This window comes from Rhinatrema bivittatum, chromosome 8, assembly GCF_901001135.1.
Source record: "Rhinatrema bivittatum chromosome 8, aRhiBiv1.1, whole genome shotgun sequence".
Lineage (NCBI taxonomy): Eukaryota > Metazoa > Chordata > Amphibia > Gymnophiona > Rhinatrematidae > Rhinatrema > Rhinatrema bivittatum.
Window position 1 is genome coordinate 186,977,365 of NC_042622.1, and position 23,357 is coordinate 187,000,721.

General features: G+C 49.7%; 1 protein-coding gene across 2 annotated transcripts in view; it reads right to left on the reverse strand.

The window, feature by feature from the left end:
- MYBBP1A (MYB binding protein 1a) overlaps positions 1-23,357 on the reverse strand; it is a 119,730-nt gene that overhangs the window by 44,002 nt on the left and 52,371 nt on the right. The window contains exons 17-22 of one of the 2 annotated variants that reach the window (XM_029612669.1): positions 16,612-16,767; positions 16,269-16,436; positions 14,865-15,022; positions 13,713-13,847; positions 12,940-13,060; positions 4,629-4,760 (exon numbers count right to left, since the gene is read on the reverse strand). In XM_029612669.1, coding sequence (XP_029468529.1) covers positions 4,629-4,760; positions 12,940-13,060; positions 13,713-13,847; positions 14,865-15,022; positions 16,269-16,436; positions 16,612-16,767 — 870 coding nt within the window. The remainder of the gene's footprint in view (positions 1-4,628; positions 4,761-12,939; positions 13,061-13,712; positions 13,848-14,864; positions 15,023-16,268; positions 16,437-16,611; positions 16,768-23,357) is intronic. The other variant, XM_029612670.1, reaches the window with a different exon arrangement.

Genomic DNA, 23,357 nt, shown 5'->3' on the forward strand with positions numbered 1-23,357 from the left:
GGAGAATTTTGTAACTGCAAGTGGAAATAAGCACTGGAACAAGGGTCTCTGGAAGGTGTGGAATATTCATTATCCAAGAGGGTTTTAAAGGAAAATTGGTTCTTCCCTGGTAATTTTCATTCCTGGAATACCACAGATCAGTCCAGACAAGTGGATTTATGCATCCCTACCAGCAGATGGAGGCAGAGAATAAAAACTTTGAGGCACTGCTACATAACCGAGAGTGCCACCTGCAGTCCCTCAGTATTGACCTGTACCCAAGCCAAGATGTCTAACTCCAAACCTCCAGGATCTCTTCCTCTAAAAGAGCTGGGAAACAAGTTGGAATTCCCAACCAAACTGACCCCTGAACTATGGTCAAGAAAAAAACATTTAAATCTCCAAACTGCGAGAACTATATACAATTATCTTCTTCAGAACAAAATTAAACTCTGCATCACCAGCAGCAACCAGAATCAGGAGAGGTCTTTCGAAAAATAATCATAATCAGAATGGGCCAGAAGTCTGGACTGATCTGTGGTATTCCAGGAAGGAAAATTAGCAGGTAAGAACCAATTTTCCTTTCCTCTTCTTATACAGGTCAGTCCAGACAAGTGGGATGTACCCAAGCCCTTTTACACTGGATGAGATCCCAAAAGACCTGCATGTAGCACACTTTCCCCAAAGGCACCCTCCTTTGGAGCTCTAACATCCAAACGGTAATATGTAGTGAAAGTGTTCAAACAGGACCATGATGCTGTCCGACAAATCTCCTGCGGTGACACCAAGTGACACTCCGCCCAAGCGGCCACCTAAGCCCTAATGGAATGCGCCCGCAAACCCTCAGGGATCGGCCGGCCTTTACAGATATAGGCCGAAACAATCACCTCCTTCAACCAATGGGAAATCGTACTCTTAGATGCTTTACCACCCTTCCTTGGTCCACTGAATAACACAAGGTGGTCCGAGGTCTGAAATTCATTAGTCACCTTGAGATATCTTAAGAGAACATGACACACATCCAAAAGATAAAGCTCCCTTGCATGGGGAGAATTGGGCATCAAACACAAAAACCCCAGCAACTCCACGGTTTAGCTAAGATGAAAGGCCGACACCAGAAAGGAAGGAACCACCCGCAACGAGATCCCATCATTGGAAATCCGCAAAACAGGCTCCCTGCACGATAAGGCTTGGAGCTCAGAAATCTGTCTCACTGAGCAAATCATCACTAAAAACACCGCTTTCAGAGTAAGATCCTTCAAAGAAGCCCCGTGTAAAGGCTCGAAAGGAGGGTCACACAAAACTCGCAGAACCAAACTGAGATTCCAGGATGGACAAAGCCTTCGAATTGAAGGGTGTAAATGCTTTGCTTCTTTCAAAAAACGCACTACAACCAGATGCGAAGCTAAAGGTCTCCCCTGTAGCGTTCCTCTAAAACAGCCTAAGGCTGCCATCTGTATTCAGAGAGAAATATAGACCAAACCTTTCGACAGCCCCTCTTGTAAAAAGGCCAAAACAAGGGTCACATTTGCCTGCAAGGGATCAATGTCATGTGCCCCACACCAGGCCTCAAACACTCTCCAAACTCTGATATATGCTAAAGAAGTGGAGGATCTCGTAGCCTGAAAGAGAATAGTAATCACCATCTCAGAATACCTCTTTAGATGGAAATGTCGCCTTTCAAAAGCCAAGCTGCTAGACAGAAGTAATCCACCTGGTCCGACAAGATGGGTCCCTGATGCAGCAGACCCTTCAAATGGCTTAAGTGAACGGACCCATCCATCACCAGCTGCACCAGATCCACAGATGTCATGGCCACTCCAGTGTTACCAGGATCACTTGTCCCTGATGCTGCTCGATGCAACGCAGCACCCGACCTACAAGTGGCCACGAAGGAAAGACATACATCAGTAGCCTCTCTGGCCACGGCTGAACTAAAGAGTCTATCCCTGCGGAGCCGAATTCCCTCCAGCAGCTGAAAGTCTTGGTTGCTTTGGCATTCTTCCTTGTTGCCATGAGATCGAATTGGGGTTTGCCCCACCTGCGCCAAAGGAGTACAAATGCCTCTACCGAACAACTCCCATTCTCCTGGGTCTAGCTGTTGCCTGCTGAGATAGTCCGCCTGCACATTGTCTACGCCTGCTACATGAGATGCTGCTAGAGCCGCTAGATGAAGCTCCACCCAGGCGAAGAGCTTTTAAATCTCCTGAGCCACCGACGACTCTTTGTTCCGCCCTGCCAATTGATATAGGCCACAGTCGTTGCATTGTCCGAGAACACATGAACTGCCCGGCCCTGAATCAAAAGGAGAAAGAACAGCAGTGCCCTCTGAACCACCCTTGTCTTCAGATGGTTGATGACCAGGACACTTCCACCGGGGACCACTGCCCTTGGGCTGCCGATCCTTGACACACCACTCCCCAACCGCTAAGACTGGCATCCGTGGTCACCACCACTCAGTCCGGAACCTCCAGATCCACTCCCTTCTCCAAATTGGACAACGATAGCCACTATGAGAGACTGGATCCAGTCCCTTCCTAGAGCGGCAGCGGCACTTGAAACTCCTCCAACATTGGATTCCAACGGGATAGGAGAGCTTTATATAAGGGATGCATGTACGCAAAGGCTCATGGCACCAGATCTAGCATAGACGCCATGGACCCTAGTACCTGTAAATAATCCCAGACCTTGGGAACCAACAGTTCCCTCAGACAAACCACTTGCGAGTACAACTTGAGAATCCTTTCCAGGGTGAGGAACACCTTTCCCACCAGGATGTTGAATCTCACATCCAGATAAGTCCAAGGACTGAGATGGGATCAGCTGACTCTTTGCCCGGTTGTTCACCCAGCCTAGGGGTCTCCAGGCGCTCCGTCACTCACTGAATGGAGGTGAAGCACTCCGCTTCAGACTTTGCCCGAATGAGCCAATTGTCGAGATAAGGATGAACCAGTATCCCCTCTCTTCTGAGAGCCGCCACCACCACTACCATCACCTTCATGAATGTTCTTGGCGCCGTAGCCAATCCGAAGGACAAGGCTCAAAACTGAAAATGTTCTCCTAGCAAGGTGAATCACAGACATCTCTGATGAGCCACTCTGACCCTTTGCAGATCCAGAATGGGCCGAAATGAGCCCTCCTTCTTGGGAACCACGAAGAACACGAAATACCTTCCCTGATTGTGCTCCTCAATTGACACCAGGAGGATGGCTTCCAATAGCTGCAGGCATAGCAGAATGTCCTACACTGCCACTTGCTTGCCGGGCGAAGCACAACGGGACACTACGAAGGCCTCCTTGAGGGAGTCAAGAAAATTCTAACGTGTATCCATCTCTTATTACTTTCAGCACCCACTGGTCCGAGGTAATTCTGGTACACTCCTTGTAAAAATGGGACGAGGGAGGTGTAGACCAGCCCGCTTTCATTGGGTGGTCGTAGCACCTCCAGATACCTGTCCAGAGCCTTCTCTGTAAGGTCTAAGGGTCCCCTGAAAGGACTCCTACAGTCCTGAACCCTGCTTCTGTGAAGAACTGGACGAACTTCTGCTGGCACGAAATCTCATCTCACAGAAGCGAGAGTGAGATGGAAAGGTCTTTTTAGTGCCCTTATCATAATCAGGCAACCTATTCCCCTTAGAGTCTGCCAAATGCTTCATCAACTTCTCCAAGTCTTCTCCAAACAACAACTGTCTCTTGAAAGGGAGATTAGCAAGTTGCACCTTTGACCAAACAGTGGCCGACCAATTGCGGAGCCACAGAAGCCTTTGCGTGGCCACCGCAGCTACCATGTTCCTAGCCAAAGTGCGAAGCAAATCATAGAGGGCATCTGCCACATCCGCTTCCAGGCGAGCATCCTGGCCAGCAGCCTCAGGGGTACCTCTGGAAGACTCCTGCACCTTCTGCACCCAGCACAAACAAGCCCTCTGCATAAGGCTAGCGCAGATTGTAGCTCTCAGGCTCAGAGCAGAGACCTAAAAAAAACCCAAAAAAACTCTTCAACAGGATCTCCAGCTTCCGATGCTGGACATGCTTCAAAGCCACCGATCCTGCCACCGGAATGGTCGTCTTCTTAGTCACCGCCGAATCCACCTTCAGCAGCTTCCACATAAGAACATAAGAAAATGCCATACTGGGTCAGACCAAGGGTCCATCAAGCCCAGCATCCTGTTTCCAACAGTGGCCAATCCAGGCCACAAGAACCTGCTCTAAACTAACGTTAAAAAAAAAAAAAAAAAGGTAAACTAATAGACTGCAAGTTTGCACCACTACCATCTGCTGGAGACAAAGAAATACTGAGGGACTGCAGATGGCACTCTTGGTTATGCAGCAGAGCGTCAAAGTTTTTGTTCTCTGCCTCCATCTGCTGGTCAGGATTGCATAAACCCACTTGTCTGGACTGATCTGGGTATGAACAAGAAGAGCACATTACAGAAACATTTTCCCTGGCTGATGAAGATTCCGGGGATCCTGCCAGAGTCAAGGGGATGGGACTGAATAACCTTGCAAGGTCTCTTCCAGTGCTATTACTCCATGAATCTAGGTGACCCCTCAAGGTCCTTCCCAGCCCTACTATTCTATGATTTAGATGATCTTATGCAGTCAACTCCAGCCTGATCTTTCTTTGAATTCAGCACTGTGCCCGGTACTTACCGGAAAGCGGTTGAAGAGGTCCATAAACATGGCTCCGGTCAGAGAGCTCTTTCTCCGGGTCATGAACCCCATCAATGCCTCTTGATACACATGGGTCACTCTCGGCAGGTCCAGGCTGCCTGTGCTCCAAACCTGGGAGACCATAGGAGAGCGAGTCAGAAATTAGAGAAGTTTCTCTGCACCTCAGGAGCCCCGCTGAAAACTAGAAGAAACATCTTCAAGAAAATGCAACAATGGAGAAATTACTTACCTGATAATTCGTTTTCCTTAGGGTAGACAGATGGACTTAGGTTATGTGCTCTTCTGCTTGCAGATGGGAGACAGAGTCAGATTTCAAAGCTGACGTCACCCTAGATATACCCTTGCAGTGACCTCAGCTCCTCACTATCCTCCTCGAAAAGCAATTGTGGATATATATCTTGCGTAAACAACTTGATTAAAAGTGATCAAACTGATTTCAAAAAAAGCTGGAGACCACCAGTGCACTCAACCAAGTTAATGCAGACACCCTACTATCTGCGGGTGTCCTGAACTAGGGTTAGGCAACGGCTTACCCGTAATTGCTTAATCTCGAGGTTCTCTTTCCAAGGCCCTCCTTTTCTGTGGGCAGCCGTGGATGGGTTGCTGAGTCCATCTGTCTACACTAAGGAAAACGAAATTATCAGGTAAGTAATTTCTCCATTTCCTAGCGCATAGCCAGATAGACTCAGGACCAGTGGGATGTACAAAAACTACTCCCGGACAGGGTGGGAGGCTGCCCATGGACCAGTTAGTTCTGCCCTTGCGAAGACTGCGTCTTCTCTAGCCTGGACATCCAGGGGGTAGAATCTGGAGGTATGAAGGGAGGACCACGTCGCCGCTCGACAGATCTCGGCGACAGCAGCCTGGGCCCTAGTAGAATGAGCCTTAACCTGTAGGGGTAAGGGCTTTCCTGCCTCTAGGTAGGCTGCCTTGATTACTTCTTTAATCCAGTGAGCTATGGTCGCTCGTGAAACAGCTTCGCCTTGATTCTTCTCGCTGTGGAGTACAAATAGGCGATCCGTTTGCGCACCTGTTGCGATTGTTCCAGGTATTGCATCAGGAGTCTGCCAACATTTAGATGGCGAAGAAGGCAGTAGTCTTCAGAGTCCTTATGTTCCTCCGGAGATGGTAGGGAGATGGCTTGGTTCAAATGAAACTCGGAGACCACTTTCGGTAGAAAGGAGGGAACGGTGCGAAGCTGTATCGTTCCAGGAGTGAACCTAAAGAACGGTTCCTGACAGGATAGTGCCAGCAGCTCGGAGATGCGACGGGCAGAACATATTGCCACCAGGAATACCGTCTTCGATGTTAAAGAGGCATAGTGACAAACTGCGCATTGGTCTGAAGGAAGTCCCCTCTAGAAAGTCTAATACCAAATTGAGGTTCCATAGGGGCACCGGACACTTTAGGGGTGGTCAAAGTTGCTTCACCCCTTTTAGGAAACGGGCCAAGTCCAGATGCACTGATAGACGCTCACTTCGGCTCTGAAGCAGGAGAGGGCTGCTACTTGAACCTTGAGGGAGTTGAGAGATAACCCTTTCTTCATACCGTCCTGTAGAAATTCCAGAATCATGGGAATCTTGGCTGTCCATTGGGAAACCCTGCGGTCCTTGCACCAGGCTTCGAATATTCTTCAAATCCCTATGTATGTCAGAGATGTTGAGAACTTCCGCGCGTGGAGCAGGGTGTCAATCACGGCCTTGGAGTACCCGCACTTCTTTAGGCAAGTCCTCTCAAGGGCCAGACCATAAGAGAGAATAGAGACGGATCTTCGTGAAGAATCGGGCCCTTCTGGAGAAGGTCCCTGCGTGGAGGTAGGCATAGAGGGCTCCCCGCAAGGAGTCTTTGCATGTCTGCATACCATGGGCATCTTGGCCAATCCGGGGCCACTAGTAGAACTAGTCCCCTGTGGTGTTCTATCTTGCGGATGATCTTGCCCAGTAGTGGCCACGAAGGGGAAGGCGTACAGTAAGTCCTTCTCTGGCCAGATCTGGACGAGGGCGCCGATCCCTTGGGACTGCGGCTCTCGTCTTTGGCTGAAGAACCTGGGGACTCGGCATTAAGAGAGGTGGCTGGAAGGTCCATGACTGGGAGACCCCAGTGATTTACTATCAGTTGGAATGCTCTGTTTGACAGCGCCCATTCTCCCGGGTCCAGGCTTTCTCTGCTGAGGAAGTCTGCTGAGACGTTGTCTTTCCCTGCGATGTGGGAGGAGGAGATTCCTTGTAGATTTTCCTCCGCCCATGCCATGAGAGGGTCTATTTCCAGAGAGACACCTGCTGGCTTCTGGTTCCTTCCTGGCGGTTGATGTAGGTAACCGTTGTAGCATTGTCCGACATTACTCGGATCGCTTGCATTCAGATCCTGTGGCTGAATCGCAGGCACGCTAGTCTGACTGCTCAAAACTTCCAGGCGGGTTATGTTCCATCCCACCTCTTCCTTGTTCCATTGCACCTGGGTCGTCAGTTCCTGAGTGAGCTCCCCACCTTCGTAGGCACGTGTCTGTGGTGAGCACGATCCAGTTCAGTGGGGATAGGCTTCCTCTCCAGCTCAGGTGGTCTTCCTATAGCCACCACTGAAGCTAAGAACGTATCTCTGCTGGGAGTTGGAAGCAGATTGAGTAATCCTGGGACAGTGGGTTCCAGCGTGATAGTAAAGAGCCCTGAGCCATAAGCCTGAGGAGATTAAGATAGTTCCATACCTTGGGACGTGTACTAGTCATAAATCGTCGTAATTGTTCCATCAGCTTCCTCCTCCTCAGGGGAGGGAGGAAGACCTTGTTCTGTTTGGTGTCGAAACAGGCCCTCAGGTACTCTAGAGACTGAGAGGGCTGTAGCCTGCTCTTGGTCGTGTTCACGACCCAATCGAGATCCTGCAGTAGGTTCTTGACTCTGCTGGTCACCTGTCGGCTTTCTTCCGAAGACTTCGCCCTGATCAGCCAGTCGTCCAAGTAAGGGTATACCAACATCCCTTCCTTCCTCAGTGTTGCCGCCACGACCACCATCATTTTGGAGAATGTTCTGGGGGCAGTTGCTAGTCCGAAGGGTAGTGCTCGGAACTGGTAATGGTGTCCCAGTACGGCAAAGCGTAGAAAACACTGGTGATCTTGATGGACTGGAATGTGAAGGTAGGCTTCGCAGAGGTCCCGAGAGGTTAGGAACTCTCCTGGTTGTACTGCCATTATTACGAAGCGGAGAGTCTCCATGCGGAAGTGTAGTATCTGCAGATGATGGTTAACATTCTTGAGATCCAAGATGGGTCGGAACGATCCTTCTTTCTTGGGGACGATAAAACAGATGAAATAACGCCCAGTATTTTGTTGGGGCATAGGAACTGGAGTTATTGCCTTCAGACTGAGTAGTCTTGTCAGAGTGGCTTCCACTGCCAGTCTCTTGGTGTGTGAGTGGCAGGGTGATATCATAAATTTGTCCCGAGGGATGCTGCGGAACTCCAGAGGGTAACCTTCTCGAATGATGTTTAGTACCCATTTGTCAGATGTCATTTCTAACCATCGTTGGTAAAAGAGGGAACGTCGACCCTCTATTTCCTCTTCCTGTGGATGAGTCAGCCCATTCTCATTGGGGAGCATGGCTGGAGGAGCCTGCCCCTCTCTTGGTCTGTCGGTTTCAAAAGGGCTGGGACCTTCCAGAGGGACGAGGTGTCTGGAACTGCGAGTTCCTGTAGGGTTGAAAGTGTTGAGAGCCTCTGCCTCTGGTTCTTCTGGAGGAGGGATGCTGGGATTTTTTACCCCTGTCCTCTGGTAGCCGAGGCACTGGAGATTCGCCCCACTTGCTAGCTATCTTCTCCAATTCGCTTCCAAATAATAAAGGGCATTCTTGTGAGATTCGCTTTAGAGATCACGTCAGCAGACCAATTCTGCAACCATAACTGTATTCTGGCTGCCACTACCGAGGCTACTCCTTTGGCTGAGGTACGCACCAGATCTGAGCATGCTGCAGGTTCAATCGTTTCACCGGTATACGTTCCGGAGTTATGTGCCTCTCTCAAGAGGAGCAAGCAGGAACGTGCCACCAGTGCGCAGCAGGAAGCAATCTGCAGTGTCATTGCTGTTGCGTCGAAGGTCTGCTTAAGAATGGATTCTAATAGTCTATCCAGAGTATCCTTCAATGCAGCCCCTCCCTCAACGGGAATGGTTGTTCTCTTTGAGACGGCACAGACCAAGGCGTCCACTTTTGGGAAACGCAGGCGTTCCTTGGTCGCTGGCTCCAGAGGGTACAAAAGTTTCCAAGGCCTGACCTCCTTTAAAGCTGGCCTCCGGGGCATCCCACTCCAGGTCAATTAGTTCCTGTATGGCTTCCATCATTGGGAAGTAGCATGAGGCCTTACAAAGGGACAATAAGATTAGGTTCTTCTTTGGTTCCGCCATAGGATCCGTGCCTGGGATCCCCAGAGTCTGGGAAACAAGGGCTGGTAATTCATCCCTATGGAAGAAACGAAGCATGGTTCTGTATGGTTCCAGGCCTGGAGGGATTTCTCCTTCTTCCAGAGAGCCACTATCATCATCTGAGGTGTCCAGGTCCCTGTCAGGGAAATTCTTGGTTAGTTGAGGCATGTCTCGAGGCATCCGAGCAGGGCTGGGAGGATCTTGTGCTTCCAGCAGGGGTTGAACCCAGGTCACAGCTGGGGCTGATTGTGCATGAACGAAGGCTTGGAGCCCCTGGAAAAATTCTAACCAGGAGAATGTTCCTGGGTCCATGTTAGCCCCAGGAGGAGTCGGAGTAGGGGCCCCTGAGGTGCCCTCTTGTGGAGATGCTATTTCGGAGTTGCACAGATCCGGGATGCTATCGTATGTAGTAGCTCCAGACCCATCCTCAGACAGTGAGGGACCAGGCTTTGGTTCCCCCTGGGCTTCTTCGCAATGACGACACAGGCAGGACTCCTGTTCAAGCTGTGCGGCTCTGATGTGGCAGGCTGTGCAAAGAGTGCCTTCTGGGCTTCTTTGACGCCCGTGACATTGCCTCTATGTCTAGGTGCACAGGTAATCTGCTTCAATATGCACGTGAGCACAATGCGCGCGTGTAGTTATGCGCGCAGCTGTGCATGCGTCTACGTTGAAGGCGCACAAGTTGGGCACATTGACTGTCCAGCCTGCCCTGCGTGTATTGCTGGTCAAGAAGGGAAGATGGCGCCCCTCCGAGGGTCTCCACGTGTCTGGACCCCCTGCACCGGACCGGGGCCTAACCCAACCAAGGCTGCTCAACCCGAAAGGTGCTCCTTTTTACCTCGCGGGGTGAAATTCAAAATCGGTACAGCACTCCGAGCCACGAAGACCTTAGTTTAAAGTTTTCAGCTTACCTGGTCTCGGCGCTTACCGATCGCGTGCCAGGACGGACTCCAGCTGTGGGGGGGGAGGACTTTATCTTCACCGCCGTGCTCGAATGTGCACCTGCTGCCTTTCAGCTGCTCCAGTGGCTAAGTCCATGCCGAGGTTACCGGCTACCGGACCAAGGCACACCTCTGAGGGATAACAAAAATCACCTCAGAAATTCTCGACTGGGGGAGGGACCCTTAGGTATCACCGCAGGAGAGCGGGGCTCGATCTTCTTTGAGGTAAATTTTGTCTTCTTGCTGTAAATTTCCTACCACTGTGCTAGTGTGTGGGATAGTGTCCACCATCTGCTAGGAGACTGAGAGATACTGAGGAGCTGAGGTCAGTGCAGGGGTAAATCTAGGGTGACGTCAGCTTTGAAATCTGACTCCGTCTCCCATCTGCTAGCAGAAGAGCACAATACCCACTGGTCCTGAGCCCATCTGGCTACACGCTAGGAAAAACAGCGTTTCTCAACCTTTTTTTTTTTTATCCCAGGCACCAGCCAGCTACCTTCCTTAAATTACATGGACCGGCTGCAGTGCTGATGAAGAGAGGATATACTCCCTCCCTCTCCTTAATCATGGGTCAGCTGGTCTATGTCATTTTAAGAAGGGTAGCGAGCCAGTTTAAGAAAATTTTCTAAAATAAGTTGGTTTTATTAACCCCCCCCCCCCCAAAAAAAAACCAAAACCCAACAAAACAAGTCCCCTTCCCCTTTTCCCTCTCCCAGCTAGACAGCAGTTGATCATTGAGAAACAGAAAAGGTCTCTCTTCCTCTTTCCCTCCCCCATAGGAAAAGCCTCTGCTGGCTGTGGCGCAAGGTAGGGTGCAGGTCTTGCTTCCTCCTCCTCCTCCTGCAGCCACCGTCACTCTGGGGACCGGAGGAAATGGCTGCAGGGGGGGCGGGGGATCGGTGTCGGTCCACAGACCAGTGGTAGAGAAACGCTGCCTTAGAATGTCTCTCTCTCTAAAAATTCCATCATCTTTAACCTTTCGCTGTGTTCTTTTTCGTTGGAAGGTGGACCATCAGGTTCATGTTTATAGCCACTTACGCTTATGTCCTTTTTTTTTCCACCCCTCACATCTTGCTTTAGATATCGAAGTTGGTGCTCAAACTGCACCAGCCCTGCCAAGACCCCTCAAAGGCAACAACTGGTTGCAGAACCAGGACCTTACAAATGCACAGAAACCAAGACAGGCGACAGCCAGGGACAGGATCCCTCTTGGGGACGGGACGGGGAGGGGACGGGACAGTGTCTTGCCTGTATCAGCTGGCTAATACAATATGCAATATTAAAACAGAAATTACATTTTTTTTTTTTTACATTTTTCCTAACCCATCAGATCCGTTCACCAACTCAAAGCCACTAGGGCCAGGCCTGAGATTTTAAGCTTCCAACCCCAGGTCACCTCTAAGACATAAATAAATACGGTTGTTAAAAGCCTGGAATGTAGCAAGAACTGCAAGCAAACCTGTTCAACTCCCTGCTATGACTACACACCCAGAGCTTTCAAAACCATCAACAAAGCAATGTGTTAGGAAACCATGCATTCCCCACGAGTTTAAAAAGGAAGGAAGGAGTTAAACCGACAAGCAGGAGTGTTAAAAGGGGAGCGGACGCTCACTCTCCCAGCTCGGCCAACAGACCGGCCCTTTAGCAGTGCAGAGCCAGAGGCAGCTCAGTAGAAGCCTCTATGGTATGTGCTGGCACCCTGCAGATATGATTACCACACAGATCTTTGTCTGAAGGGAGGGGCCGTGCTCAAAAAGAACTGCAATCAAGTTTCCGTGTTAAGAGAGAAATCGAGAATGTGTCACCTAACCAGACAACTTTCACGGAAATCCTACTTAAAAATGGGAAAAACATCAGGCCTTTGAAAAATTATCCTAGCGAAACCATCCACGCTCAATCACACCTGTCACGTGTGCAGAAAGATTCTGGAAAAGGGTCCGCACATCTTTTTTTTTTTAAGTCCAAGAGTCTGCGTGCAATTTCGACCCACTTCCCCAAACCTGGAACACCCCGCTCAGTCTGGGGTAAACTTGTGCACAAATAGGACACATGCGGGCAAGTTGACGCGCATAATGGGTGGGTAGTTTTGGAAAAAGCCTTGCTGCATCAAACAGAATGCATGCGCACGAGATAAGTTTGCAGATACTGAATATCACTGGGTGTGTGCAACCTGAGTATTTTGTCGTGAATATCCTGAAAATCAAACTGGCCGTGGGCGTCTCAAGGACAGTTTTGGGAAGCCACGAGCAAGCGCTACCCTCAATGTCTCCTTTCAGTGCAGTGCCACCTCCTGCATCGTGACGATGCTCTGTGTCCGTCTGTCCATCCCCCCCCATCAGTGCTGCTGCAGACCAGCATGTGCCCAAAATCTTTGACTTAGACGGACACAGTCCACACACTGCCACACAATAGAGCATTTGGTCTCCCATCCAAGGCCACCGAGGCAAAAGGGAAGGCCATTTCTGATCAGAGTCAGAGCACTATTGATAATGGATCAAATCAAATTGCATCCTTACAGAACCACAAATTACAGGGCATGGAGTCACCCTGGCACCTTTCCTCTGGGGTTTCTCTCACGCTGAGGTTTGTGGTTCTAATATTAGAATTTAGACAGGAAAATTTCCAAAATAAAACTCTCTGAACTCAGAGACTCTTATTAGAAGACAAAATGTTTTTTTTTGTTTGTTTCCTGAATGCAAGAAGCCAAGCGGAGTAATTTCTCGCACCGCCTGTAAAACATGGAGAGGCACAGCTCCGCAGGAAACCCTGGGTCTATGGGTTCCCTTTTCTCAGTGCTGAATTATGCAGCGCAACTCGAGGCTGCCAACACCCGCAGCCAAACAACTGTCATGAACGTGTCACGTTTCTACCCATTCCTGCTCCGTCTCAAAGGAGAGATCCGGGGTCAGCTGGAGGTGAAAGGTTAAAGAGAAGACAGTCTTACCTGACCGCTCTCCGATGCCTCTCCCTGGCAGCTCTTTTGTTTGTCTTCAGATTGGCCAGGAGGGGGCTCGCTTCCATCGCCGGCATTTCCTCTCAAGACTCGGAACAGGTACAGGGACGCGCTGAGGAGGCAGAGGAGAAACGTCAGTGCCATGTCAAAAAAAAACCAAAAACCTTACTCCAGCGCCTCGACGGAAGCAGGAAACACCCAGAGTTGTTAACTGGGGCCTGCTGTCCTTACCCCCACCCCCCAAAACCAGGGCTCCGCATAACAAACTGCGCACAGGCAAAAAGGAATCCATACCCCAAAGCAGCTTACACCCTATGGGGATAAACCGAAAGCACAGGGAGAGAAAGTGGCCCCTTGTCTCCCTCACAAGACAGACTTAATACAGCAACACCGGAGAGGGTACAAACACACGCAGAGCAGAACGACCTGCGAAGGCCCAAATTGTACCCCCACCCAGTGCTGCATCTGAACAGTGAAAATACCAACGTGGTCATGTGAACTACCGCGGCGCCCAACAGAACGATGTGCTTTCTATTCAAGAAATGTTAATCAGTGGTTTAAAACAGGACAGGGTCCAAGTACCACCGCTTGCCGTGGGCACTTCTGAGATGCCCCGACACTTTATAAGGAGCCACGGAAGGGCAGATATTAACAACTGCTGATGCCGTTATGAAAATAACCAAAAATAAATCATTAAGAGGAAAGGCGGGGGGGGGGGGGGGGGGAAGGTCAGACCCCCCCCACACACACACACATAGACCCACCTGAAGCAGTAGAGCGCCACGGAGGAGTCAGACTGCTTGCAGGCTCTCGTCACCAGTCTTTCCATCATGGCGTGCAGCTCCTCCTTCAGGCCCGCCACGTTCCGGCAGTACCGCCTGGCTTTGCACAGCTCGTTCCTAAACAAGGAAGAAATGTCAAAACTGCTCTCGTCTCTTTTAGGAGATCCTGAGGGGTCAGCCGGGGCTTCTGTTCATGTCACTTTATAGAGGTGCTGGGGAGATGTGATTTTAATGCTTTGAGACACTTGCAACTACCCGCGTTTGTCCCCATTTTATAACTCAGTGTTTTCCTAACCTGCTCCTGGAGAAACACCTAACCAATCGGGTTTTCAGCATGGCCATAATGAATATGCATAAAATAAATGTGCAAATATTTGAGTCCCATGGTATGCAAATCTATCTCGTTAATATTCATTGTGGCCATCCTGAAAACCAGACAGCCGCCAGGAGAGACTTAGGGAAACGCCCCCGTCTGCCACAGTCAACGGCTCTCAACAGAGTGCACCGCGTGTGACCCTTAGGCTTGGCTGGTAGGTGGCGCTGTTGTGCAAAGGTTGGGACTTCCTTCCCTCCCCCCACCCCCCACCCTGTGCTTCCTCTGCAGCATTCCAAGCCCAGTAGACGGGAATTCTTTTTGACTCTCGAATGTGAACATTTAACTTATTTCTAGGGTCAAATTAGCAGGGGAACCAGATATCCCTCTCAAGCTTAGTGACCATTTAGCTACTTATTGAGGAAAACTAGCAGTCTCCCTCTGGACATATATGAAAGCCAATAACAAAATATTACAGTCATGTCACCCAACTATAAAACTGAAGCTGAAGCTGGTACAATTAATAATGGGGCAATAAGCAGTGTTCACCCGCATACAAAGCAGGACATGAAAAAAACATGCTTTTATTATTCGTCTCCCTGTCCCATGCGTAAAAATATCTCTAACTGCATAAAAAGGGAGGTGTAGTACTTTGCATCAGTGTCACTGGCAACGTTTCCCCTTTGAAAAATGGCCTTGCAGTCCCGTGGGTACCAAATCTGCCCTCCACAGGACCCACTGGAACAGAATTTGCTTCAACTTGGGAAGAAGCCTCAAAAATGTAAAAAAAAAAAAAAAAAAGGCATGCGGAGGATGCTCACATGAAAACGTTGGCCGTCTTGCGGAGGAAGTCCTGTTCCTGCTGGTTGCTGTCGGAGCTCATGCGTTGCTCTATCACAGACAAGAGCGGCTCAATGATGCCGAAGACCAAGGGGTTCTCCGGCTGCTTGCTCAGGAACACCTCGACCAAGTCCAGCACCTGGAGGGAGACACAGGCAGCGGCTCCTCGGATCAGCATCAAGGACAATGACAAAACAAAAAACCAACCTCTCTTCTGGGCTGTACTTGTCTTCTCAGCAGAATTCCCTCTCTCATTACTAATTTTTCTTGCCAATCTGTTTCAAATTCGCCTCCGTGCCAACCAAAGTGCAAATCCCATCCGCAAAGGGTGTGCACAGCGCACGAGCAAGCGAGCTGGCGGCAGAGGGCAGGGTAAGAAGCTGAAAGCACTTCCCTCACTCCGGCCAGCCGAGTGAGGGAAGTGTATATTGACCAGCTTCACCCACGCAGCCATTACAATGGAACATTTTCAGTATTTAAGAGATCAATAGGAAAATAATGTATAATCCAGATAACATTTGAAGGGGAGGGGGGGGAGAATGTGCTTTTTTTTTTTTTTATATAAACATTTTACTTTCTCATCCATCAACTTCCCCGTTTGAAATGCAAAGTAATTTACCGTCCTTGCCCCTGAGCAAGGGGTGAAGGGGCTCTTTGCTTGTGAAAGCTGCTTGGGACTTTGCAATTGGAAACCTGCAGTGTGCCTGGGGACCTTTGTTTTCCCATTTTTATCTTTTCTCCTAGAAATGTATCCAGGTTTATTGCAAGGAGAACAGAAATAATATTTCCCCAGAAAAACAATGCCATTTCTGTGCATGCAGCGAACTGCCTGCCGATCACCAGTCCCAAATATCAACCGGTAATGGGCCATACAAAGCATCAAAAGGTGCAAACTATTTAGACAGGCACAATTCAAAACTTCAAGATCACCCATGCCACTAGGGTCAGAAACATATGGATCCAGATATTTGGATCATTTCTTCAAAGTGGTGGGGGGATGGAAAGGTTCTTCCTTGTAAGCGTAACCATTCTCTTATAAATTAGAGTCAGTGCAACCTGGAGATGCCTTCATGGGGGAGAAAGCAACAATTTTTAAGGCAATATCGCCACCTAGTGGTCAAGACTTTGCAAACTACTAAGGACCTAGGAGCAAAAACCTTAATGAAGTGGGCCCCTACATTTAAAAGCACAGTAAGTAATACTTGTTCTAACCTCACAAATATCCTGTGGACAATGTTTTATGCCCCTAAAATCAGCAGGCTTGTGCCCAAAGACTATCTGCAGGCTGCACAAAATACAACCTGTGAACCAACAGGGACCCCTACCCCAATGGTTCCCAGGTCTAGAGAAAGTTTAATGCACTGTGTGCAGCGCTCGCCTCAAACCTTGATTTTGAATTCTCTCCGCAGGATCTTCTCTTTGCGGATCTTGTCTCTCTCATCCTTCTTGGCCTGGATCCGTTTCTTCTGCTCAGAGAAGAGGGCCGAGAGGTTCTCATCCAGTGCCATCATGGTTTCGTCATCTGCCTCCTCGTCACTGTCGTCTCCTCCCTGCTTCGGGAAGAGTTAAAACAACAACAAAAACAACTGTAGCACTAAACCAGTGGCCTCCACTCTGTACCACAACTGGGAGCCGAGCAGGGTTGAGGGAAGGCAGTCGTTGCTGGCAAGCCACACCTCGGGGCTGTGAAAAATCTGCACATGGGTGAAAAGGTACATTTGTACCTACCAGTGCATGTCCCTCCTGCAGAACCTGCATCAGCTGCTGGCGGAAAGCATCATCCACGTCACTGCTCTCCTCGCTATCCGAGGGCCCTTCTCCGTCTTCCTCCTCATCTGAACTGCCTTCGTCAGCCGATTCCTCCCCACTCTCCTCCTCCTTGATCTGGGAATAATACAGATGGAGTTATGCCAACAATCCCCAGACAGATCGAGGGAAGGATCGAGGCATGCTCTCCCTCCCCAGGAACCAGTATTGCAAGCCCAAAACCCTATACAAAAGGCTTCCCTCAACACCACCAGCAAGATTGTTCAACTCTTTTAAGGGAGAAATTACTTACCTGATACTTTCGTTTTCCTTAGTGAAGACAGATGGACTCAGGACCAATGGTTTATGCTCCCCTGCCAGCAGATGGAGACAGAGTCAGGTTGCAAAGCTGATGTCACTCTAGATAAACCCCTGCAGTGACCTCAGCTCTCCAGTATTCTCTTCAAAAGCATATTAGTGAAAGGACTTAATTAAAAATATGATTAAAACAATTAAAAAACAGATAACTTAACTGTACTCAACCAACCATAATCACTGAACTCCAGTAAGAATATAGGTACCTTAACCTAGGGACTGGATGAACATTTACCCGTGATCCCTTGGATTTGAGACCCATTCCATGGGGGAACCCGTGGAGCAGATCTTGAGCAGCCGAGGGTGGGATGCTGAGTGCATCTGCCTACACTATGGAAAACGAAATCATCAAGTAAGTAATTTCTCCATTTCCTAGCGTGTAGCCAGATGGACTCAGGACCAATAGGATGTACAAAAGCAAAGGTGGCATCCTCTCGGACCTGAATGTCCAGGCGATAAAACCTGGAGAAGGTTTGCAAGGAGGACCACGTCGCCGCCCAGCAAATAACGACCAGAGATAGCAGTCTGACCTTCACCCATGAAACCGCTTGAGCACTAATGGAATGCATCTTATGGAGGGCAACACGGTACACACACAAATGCGCTCAAGATGGCACTGCTGTGGTCTACCACGCAGCATGCAGATCAAGTCCACAGTGGGGCCTAGCCCACCAGGTGCTGCTCAACCTGCTCAGAAGCCCAATTCCCCTTACCCCCAATGGAAGTGGGAATGACATCAAAACAGCGCGCCGAGCATGGAGACCAAGGGGAGACATACTGAAACTCTTTCTAATCATCTCTGAACTAGGAGGTAAATGGAGAAATTACTTACTTTATTTATTTATTTATGTTTTTTATATACCGGCATTCATGAACAAGTCACATCATGCTGGTTTACATAGAAACAAGGGGTGCATAGAACAGTAGAACTAAACTTGTGCAAGGGGAAGCAGTTACAAAAAACAGGGGTAAGATAACTGGGAGAGAGAAAAAAGAGGAATGGTGGGGCGTAAAGATTTGTAAAGAGATAATTACTTAACTTAATAATAATAATTACTTGATAATTTTGTTTTCCTTAGTGTAGACAAATGGACTCAAGACCAATGGGTTATGTGCTCCCCTGCTAGCAGATGGAAACAGAATCAGGTTTCAAAGCTGACTTCACCCTAGATATAACCCTTGCAGTGACCTCAGCCATTCAGTATTCTCTTCAAAAAGCCATTGTGGACATATTATTGAAGAACTTTATTAGAATTTGGATACAACTTGATTAAAAACTGGAGACCACAACTGTACTCAACCAACATAAGGCTGAATCCCAGCAATACTATAGATGCCCTGAACTAGGAATAGGGCAACGACTTACCCGTAACCACATGGAATCGAGATTCACCTCATGAGCCTCTCCTGGGCAGCTGTGGGCGGGATGCAGAGTCCATCTGTTTACACTAAGGAAAATGAAATTATCAGGTAAGTAATTTCTCCATTTCCTAGTGTGTAGCCAGATGGACTCATGACCAATGGGATGTACAAAAGCTACTCCCGAATGGGCCGGGAGGCTTCCTGCGGTCCAGTTGGCACCGCCCTCGCAAAGGATGCGTCCTCTCGAACCTGGACATCCAGGCAATAGAACATGGAGAAGGTGTGCAAGGAAGACCAAGTCACAGTTCAACAGATGTCAAAGGGAGACAGTAGCTTAGCTTCCACCCAGGATATAGCCTGGGCCCTAGTGGAATGAGCTTTGACCTGAAGGGGTAAAGACTTTCCTGCCTCCACATAAGCTCCCATGATCACTTCCTTGATCCAGCAAGCTATGGTAGCTCGCGAAGTTGCTTCACCTTGTTTTCTTCCCCCATGAAGGATAAAGAAGCGGTCAGTCTTGCACATCAGTTCTGAGCATTCAAGGTACCATACTAAAAAGCCTGCTGACGTTTAAGTGGCGTAGTAGGCGATAGTCTTCCGTGTCCTTGCATCCATCCAGAGACGGTAAAGAGATGGTCTGGTTCAGGTGAAACTCTGAGACTAACTTTGGTAAGAAGGCAGGGATGGTGTAAAGCTGCAACGTTTCTGGAGTGAACCGGAGGAACGGTTCCCAACATGACAGCGCCTGTAGTTCGGCAATGCAACGAGTCGAGCATATCGCCACCAAGAATACAGTCTTTAGTATTAATGGGCAAAGAGACAGACTGCGCAGTGGCCTAAAGGAAGGCCCTGATAAAAAGTCCAATACTAGACTGAGGTTCCATAGGGGGACCGGCAACTTTAAGGGTGGTTGGCGGTGTTTAACCCCTTTTCAGAAACAGGCCAAGTCTGGATGTGTCAACAGACTGGTTCTGTTCACCTCTCCCCTGAAACAGGAGAGAGCCGCCACCTGGACCTTCAAGAAGTTGAGGGACAATCCTTTGTTCAGGCTGTCCTGTAAAAATTCCAAAATCATGGTGTTCTTGGTTGTTTGCGGGGGCACCCCGAAGTCCAAGCACCAGGCCTCAAACATACTGCAGATCCGTATGTACACCAGGGACATTGAACTTCCATGCGCGGAGCAAGGTGGCGATTACGGCTGCTGAATATCCCTGCTTCATCAGGTGAGCCCTCTCAAGGGCCAGATTGTAAGACAGAATCGAGTTGGGTCCTTGTGAAGGACCGGACCTTGTTGGAGAAGGTCCCTGTGTGGGGGAAGGCGAAGGGGACTCTCCACGAGAATCCTCCGCATGTCTGCATACCATGGCGTCTGGGCCAATTCGGGGCCACCAGAAGGAGCAATCCTCTGTGGTGTTCGATCTTGCAGATGATCTTGCCCAGAAGGGCCATGGGGGAAAGGCGAATAGTAAGTCCTCTTTTGGCCAGGTCTGGACAAGGGCGCCGAGGAGCACTGATCTCACCTGCGACTGAAGAATTGGGGAACCTTCGCATTGTGAAATGTGGCCAGTAGGTCGATGGACGGGAGGCCCCAGTGATCTACTAGGAGCTGGAAGGCTCTGGTCGACAACGCTCATTCCCATGGATCCAGACTCTCCCTGCTAAAAAAGTCTGCTCTGACGTTATCTTTTTCCACGATATGGGTGGCCGAGATCCCTTGTAGATTTAACTCCGCCCATAAGTGGGTCTATTTCCAGAGACACCTGGTGGCTTTTGGTGCCTCCCTAGCGGTTGATGTAGGTGACCATTGTTGCATTATCTGACATCACACGGACTGCCTGTCCCTGAAATCTGTGGCTGAACTGCAGGCAAGCTAATCTGACTGTCTGTGCTTCCAGGCGATTTATATTCCAGCAAGCCTCTTCCTCGGTCCATCAGCCCTGGATTGTCAGTTCCTGACAGTGTGTGCCCCATCCTCTGAGGCTCGTGTCAGTCGTGAGGGCAATCCAATTCAGTGGAGACAGGCTTACATCCTTGCTTAGGTGAGCCGAGAACATACTTCCATCTGCAGGTGAAGGCGGATCGAGTAGTCTTGAGACAATGGGTTCCAAAGTCACAGCAGGGAGTTTTGGAGTGGCCGCATGTGTACCCTCACCCGCAGTACTATTTCCAGAGTTGACGCCATGAGGCTGAGGATATGGAGGTAGCTCCACACCCTGGGGCGCATCATGTTCATCAACCGACGCACTTGGCACATCAGCTTCCTTATCCTCGAGGGAAGGAGGAAGACTTGTCCTGCTTGGTGTCGAACCATACTCCCAGGTACTCCAAGGACTGGGAGGGGTTGAGGATGCTCTTGTCCATGTTCACGAACCAACAGAGTTCTTGTAGAAGGAAACTGACCCTGCTGGTCACCTGGAGGCTCTCTTCCAACGACTTCACCTGGATCAGCCAGTCGTCTAAGTAAGGATGCACCAGGATCCCTTCTTTCTTCAGCGCCACCGCCACAATCATCATAATTTTGGAGAATGTTCTGGGGCTGCTGCCAGGCCAAAGGGCAGCACCCGGAACTGGTAATGGTGGCCCAATACTGTAAAGCAGAGAAAACACTGGTGGTCTTGACGGATTGGGATATGAAGGTAGGCCTTTGTCAGGTCCAGGGAGGTTAAGAACTCTCCCAAGTTGTACGGCCATTATGACGGAGTTTCCATGCAGAAGTGAATTTCCGTAGATGACGACTGATGCACTTGAGATCCAAGATGGGTCAGAATGACCCCTCCTTCTTGGGTACGATGAAATAGATGGAATAATGCCCTATATTTACTTGGGGTGCAGGTACCAGTGTTAAAGCCCTCAGTCTGAGGAGCCTTAACGTGGAGGAGCCAGTTTTTTGTGCTGGGAGTGGCAAGGTGATATCATGAACATGTCCCGAGGGATGCTGCGAAATTCCAGAACGTAATCTTCTTATATGATGTCCAGTACTCATTTGTCGGATGTGTTCTCGACCCACTGCCGACAGAAGAGGGATAGTCGGCCCCCTATCTCCTCGTCCTATAGATAGGTTGGCCAAACTTCATTGGGGAGTTCGGGTTTAACCTGAGCCCGAACCAGTTCCTCTTTTTGGTTGACATCGGAAAGGTCTCAGTCCTTTCGGAGAAGGTCAAGATGTCTGAAATGGTGAGTTTCTGTAGGACCGAAAATGCTGGGAGCCCCTGGTCCAACCCCTCATAGGAGAGGGGTGCTGCAATCTCTTTCTTATCTTCTAGTAGCCGCGGCTCTGGAGATTCACCCTATTTACTGGCCAACTTTTCCAATTCGCTTCCGAATAGGAGGGATCCCTTACAGGACATCTTTGTGAGGTTTGCCTTAGAGGTCGCATCCGCTGACCAATTTCGCAACCATAGGTGCCTTCTGGACACTATCACTGAGGCTACCCTCTGGCCAAGATATGCACTAGGTCAGAGCTTGCATCCGCTAGGAATGCTGCGGCAGGCTCCATCGCTTCTCTGGAATGCGCCCCTGAGCTATCTGCCTCTCGAGAGAGAAGCAGACCCGAGCGAGCCACTAGGGCACCATAGAAAGAGACTTCAGCCGCCTAAAATGGACTCCAGCCGCCTATTGTGCGCATGCTTCAAGGTCGCTCCTCTCTCTACTGGGATAGTTGTTTGCTTCAAAAGGGCGCAGACCAGGGAATCCACTTTCAGGAAACACAGGCGTTCTTTGGCCTCTGGGTCCAGAGGGTACAGGGCCTCCAATGCCTGGCCTCCTTTAAAGCTGGCTTCTGGGGTGTCCCATTCCAGGTCAATTAACTCCTGGATGGCTTCCAGCATCGGGGAAATAGCAAGAGGCTTCCCGTAGAGACACCAGGATGGGGTTCTTTGGCTCTGACACAGGGTCCATGCTGGGAACTCCCAGTCTTCAGGGTCTGGGAAACCAGTGCCGACAATTCATCTCTGTGGAAAAACCATAACATGGTCCGGTATGTTTCCAAGCCTGGAGGGATTTCCCTGTCCTCCAATGAGGCTGCATCCCCTTTGTCGCCTGTGGTGTCTGGTTCCCTGTCAGGGATACCCTTGTGAGATGAGGCATGTTTTGAGAAATGCTAATAGGACTGGAAGGACAAAGCCTTCCCATCTGGGGCTCAGTCCAGGCAGGGGCAGCAGCTGACTGCACCTGAACAAAGGCTTGAAGGCCCTGAAAGAATTCCACCCAAGAAAGGTCGCCGGGTCCATGCCTTGGTCAGGAAGAACTGGGGTAAGCACCGCTGAACTGCCCTCTCCTGAGGAGAACGCAGTCCCGGGATTGTTCAAATCCAGGATACTACTGGATAAGGTCATGGCTGACCCATTCTCTGAGTGGGAGGGAATAGGCTTGGAGAAGTTCTGAGAGTCCAACCTTCCCTGGGATTCCTCACAGTGTTGACACAGGAAGGATTCAAGGTCAGATTGTGCAGCCCTAATATGGCAGGAAGCACAAAGAGTGTCACTAGTGCTTCTTTGCTGCCGAAACCATAGTTCAGTGCAGCTTATGCGTTCAGCCGGCTAGCGCATGAACTCTAGCACGCCCAAATCCACCCCAACGCGCGCAAGCAAAAGCGTCTGGTTGTGCGAAAAGGTATGCCAGACGGTTAACGGGCTCATTCTACTCAGTCGCAAGTGGACTCGTGGGCGGAGGCTCAGTTGGTTTCACCACAAGAGATTTATTGGGCAGCTACATGGAAGTCGCTGCATCATTTTCGAGACATTATTGCCTAGACGTCCGGGATCCGGAAACTCATTCTTTCAGCGAGAGTGGTTTGCAAGTGGGGCTCTCCAGGTCCCACCCCGGCTAGGGGGCTTTGGTACATCCCAGGAGTCTGGCATGATTTGGGTACGTACAGGGAAAGGAAAATTGGTTCTTACCTGCTAATTTTCGTTCCTGTAGTACCACGGATCATTCCAGAGCCCGCCTGCTTGATGGAGGTGGAGAGTCTTCCGCTCAGCTGTGCTCTTTTT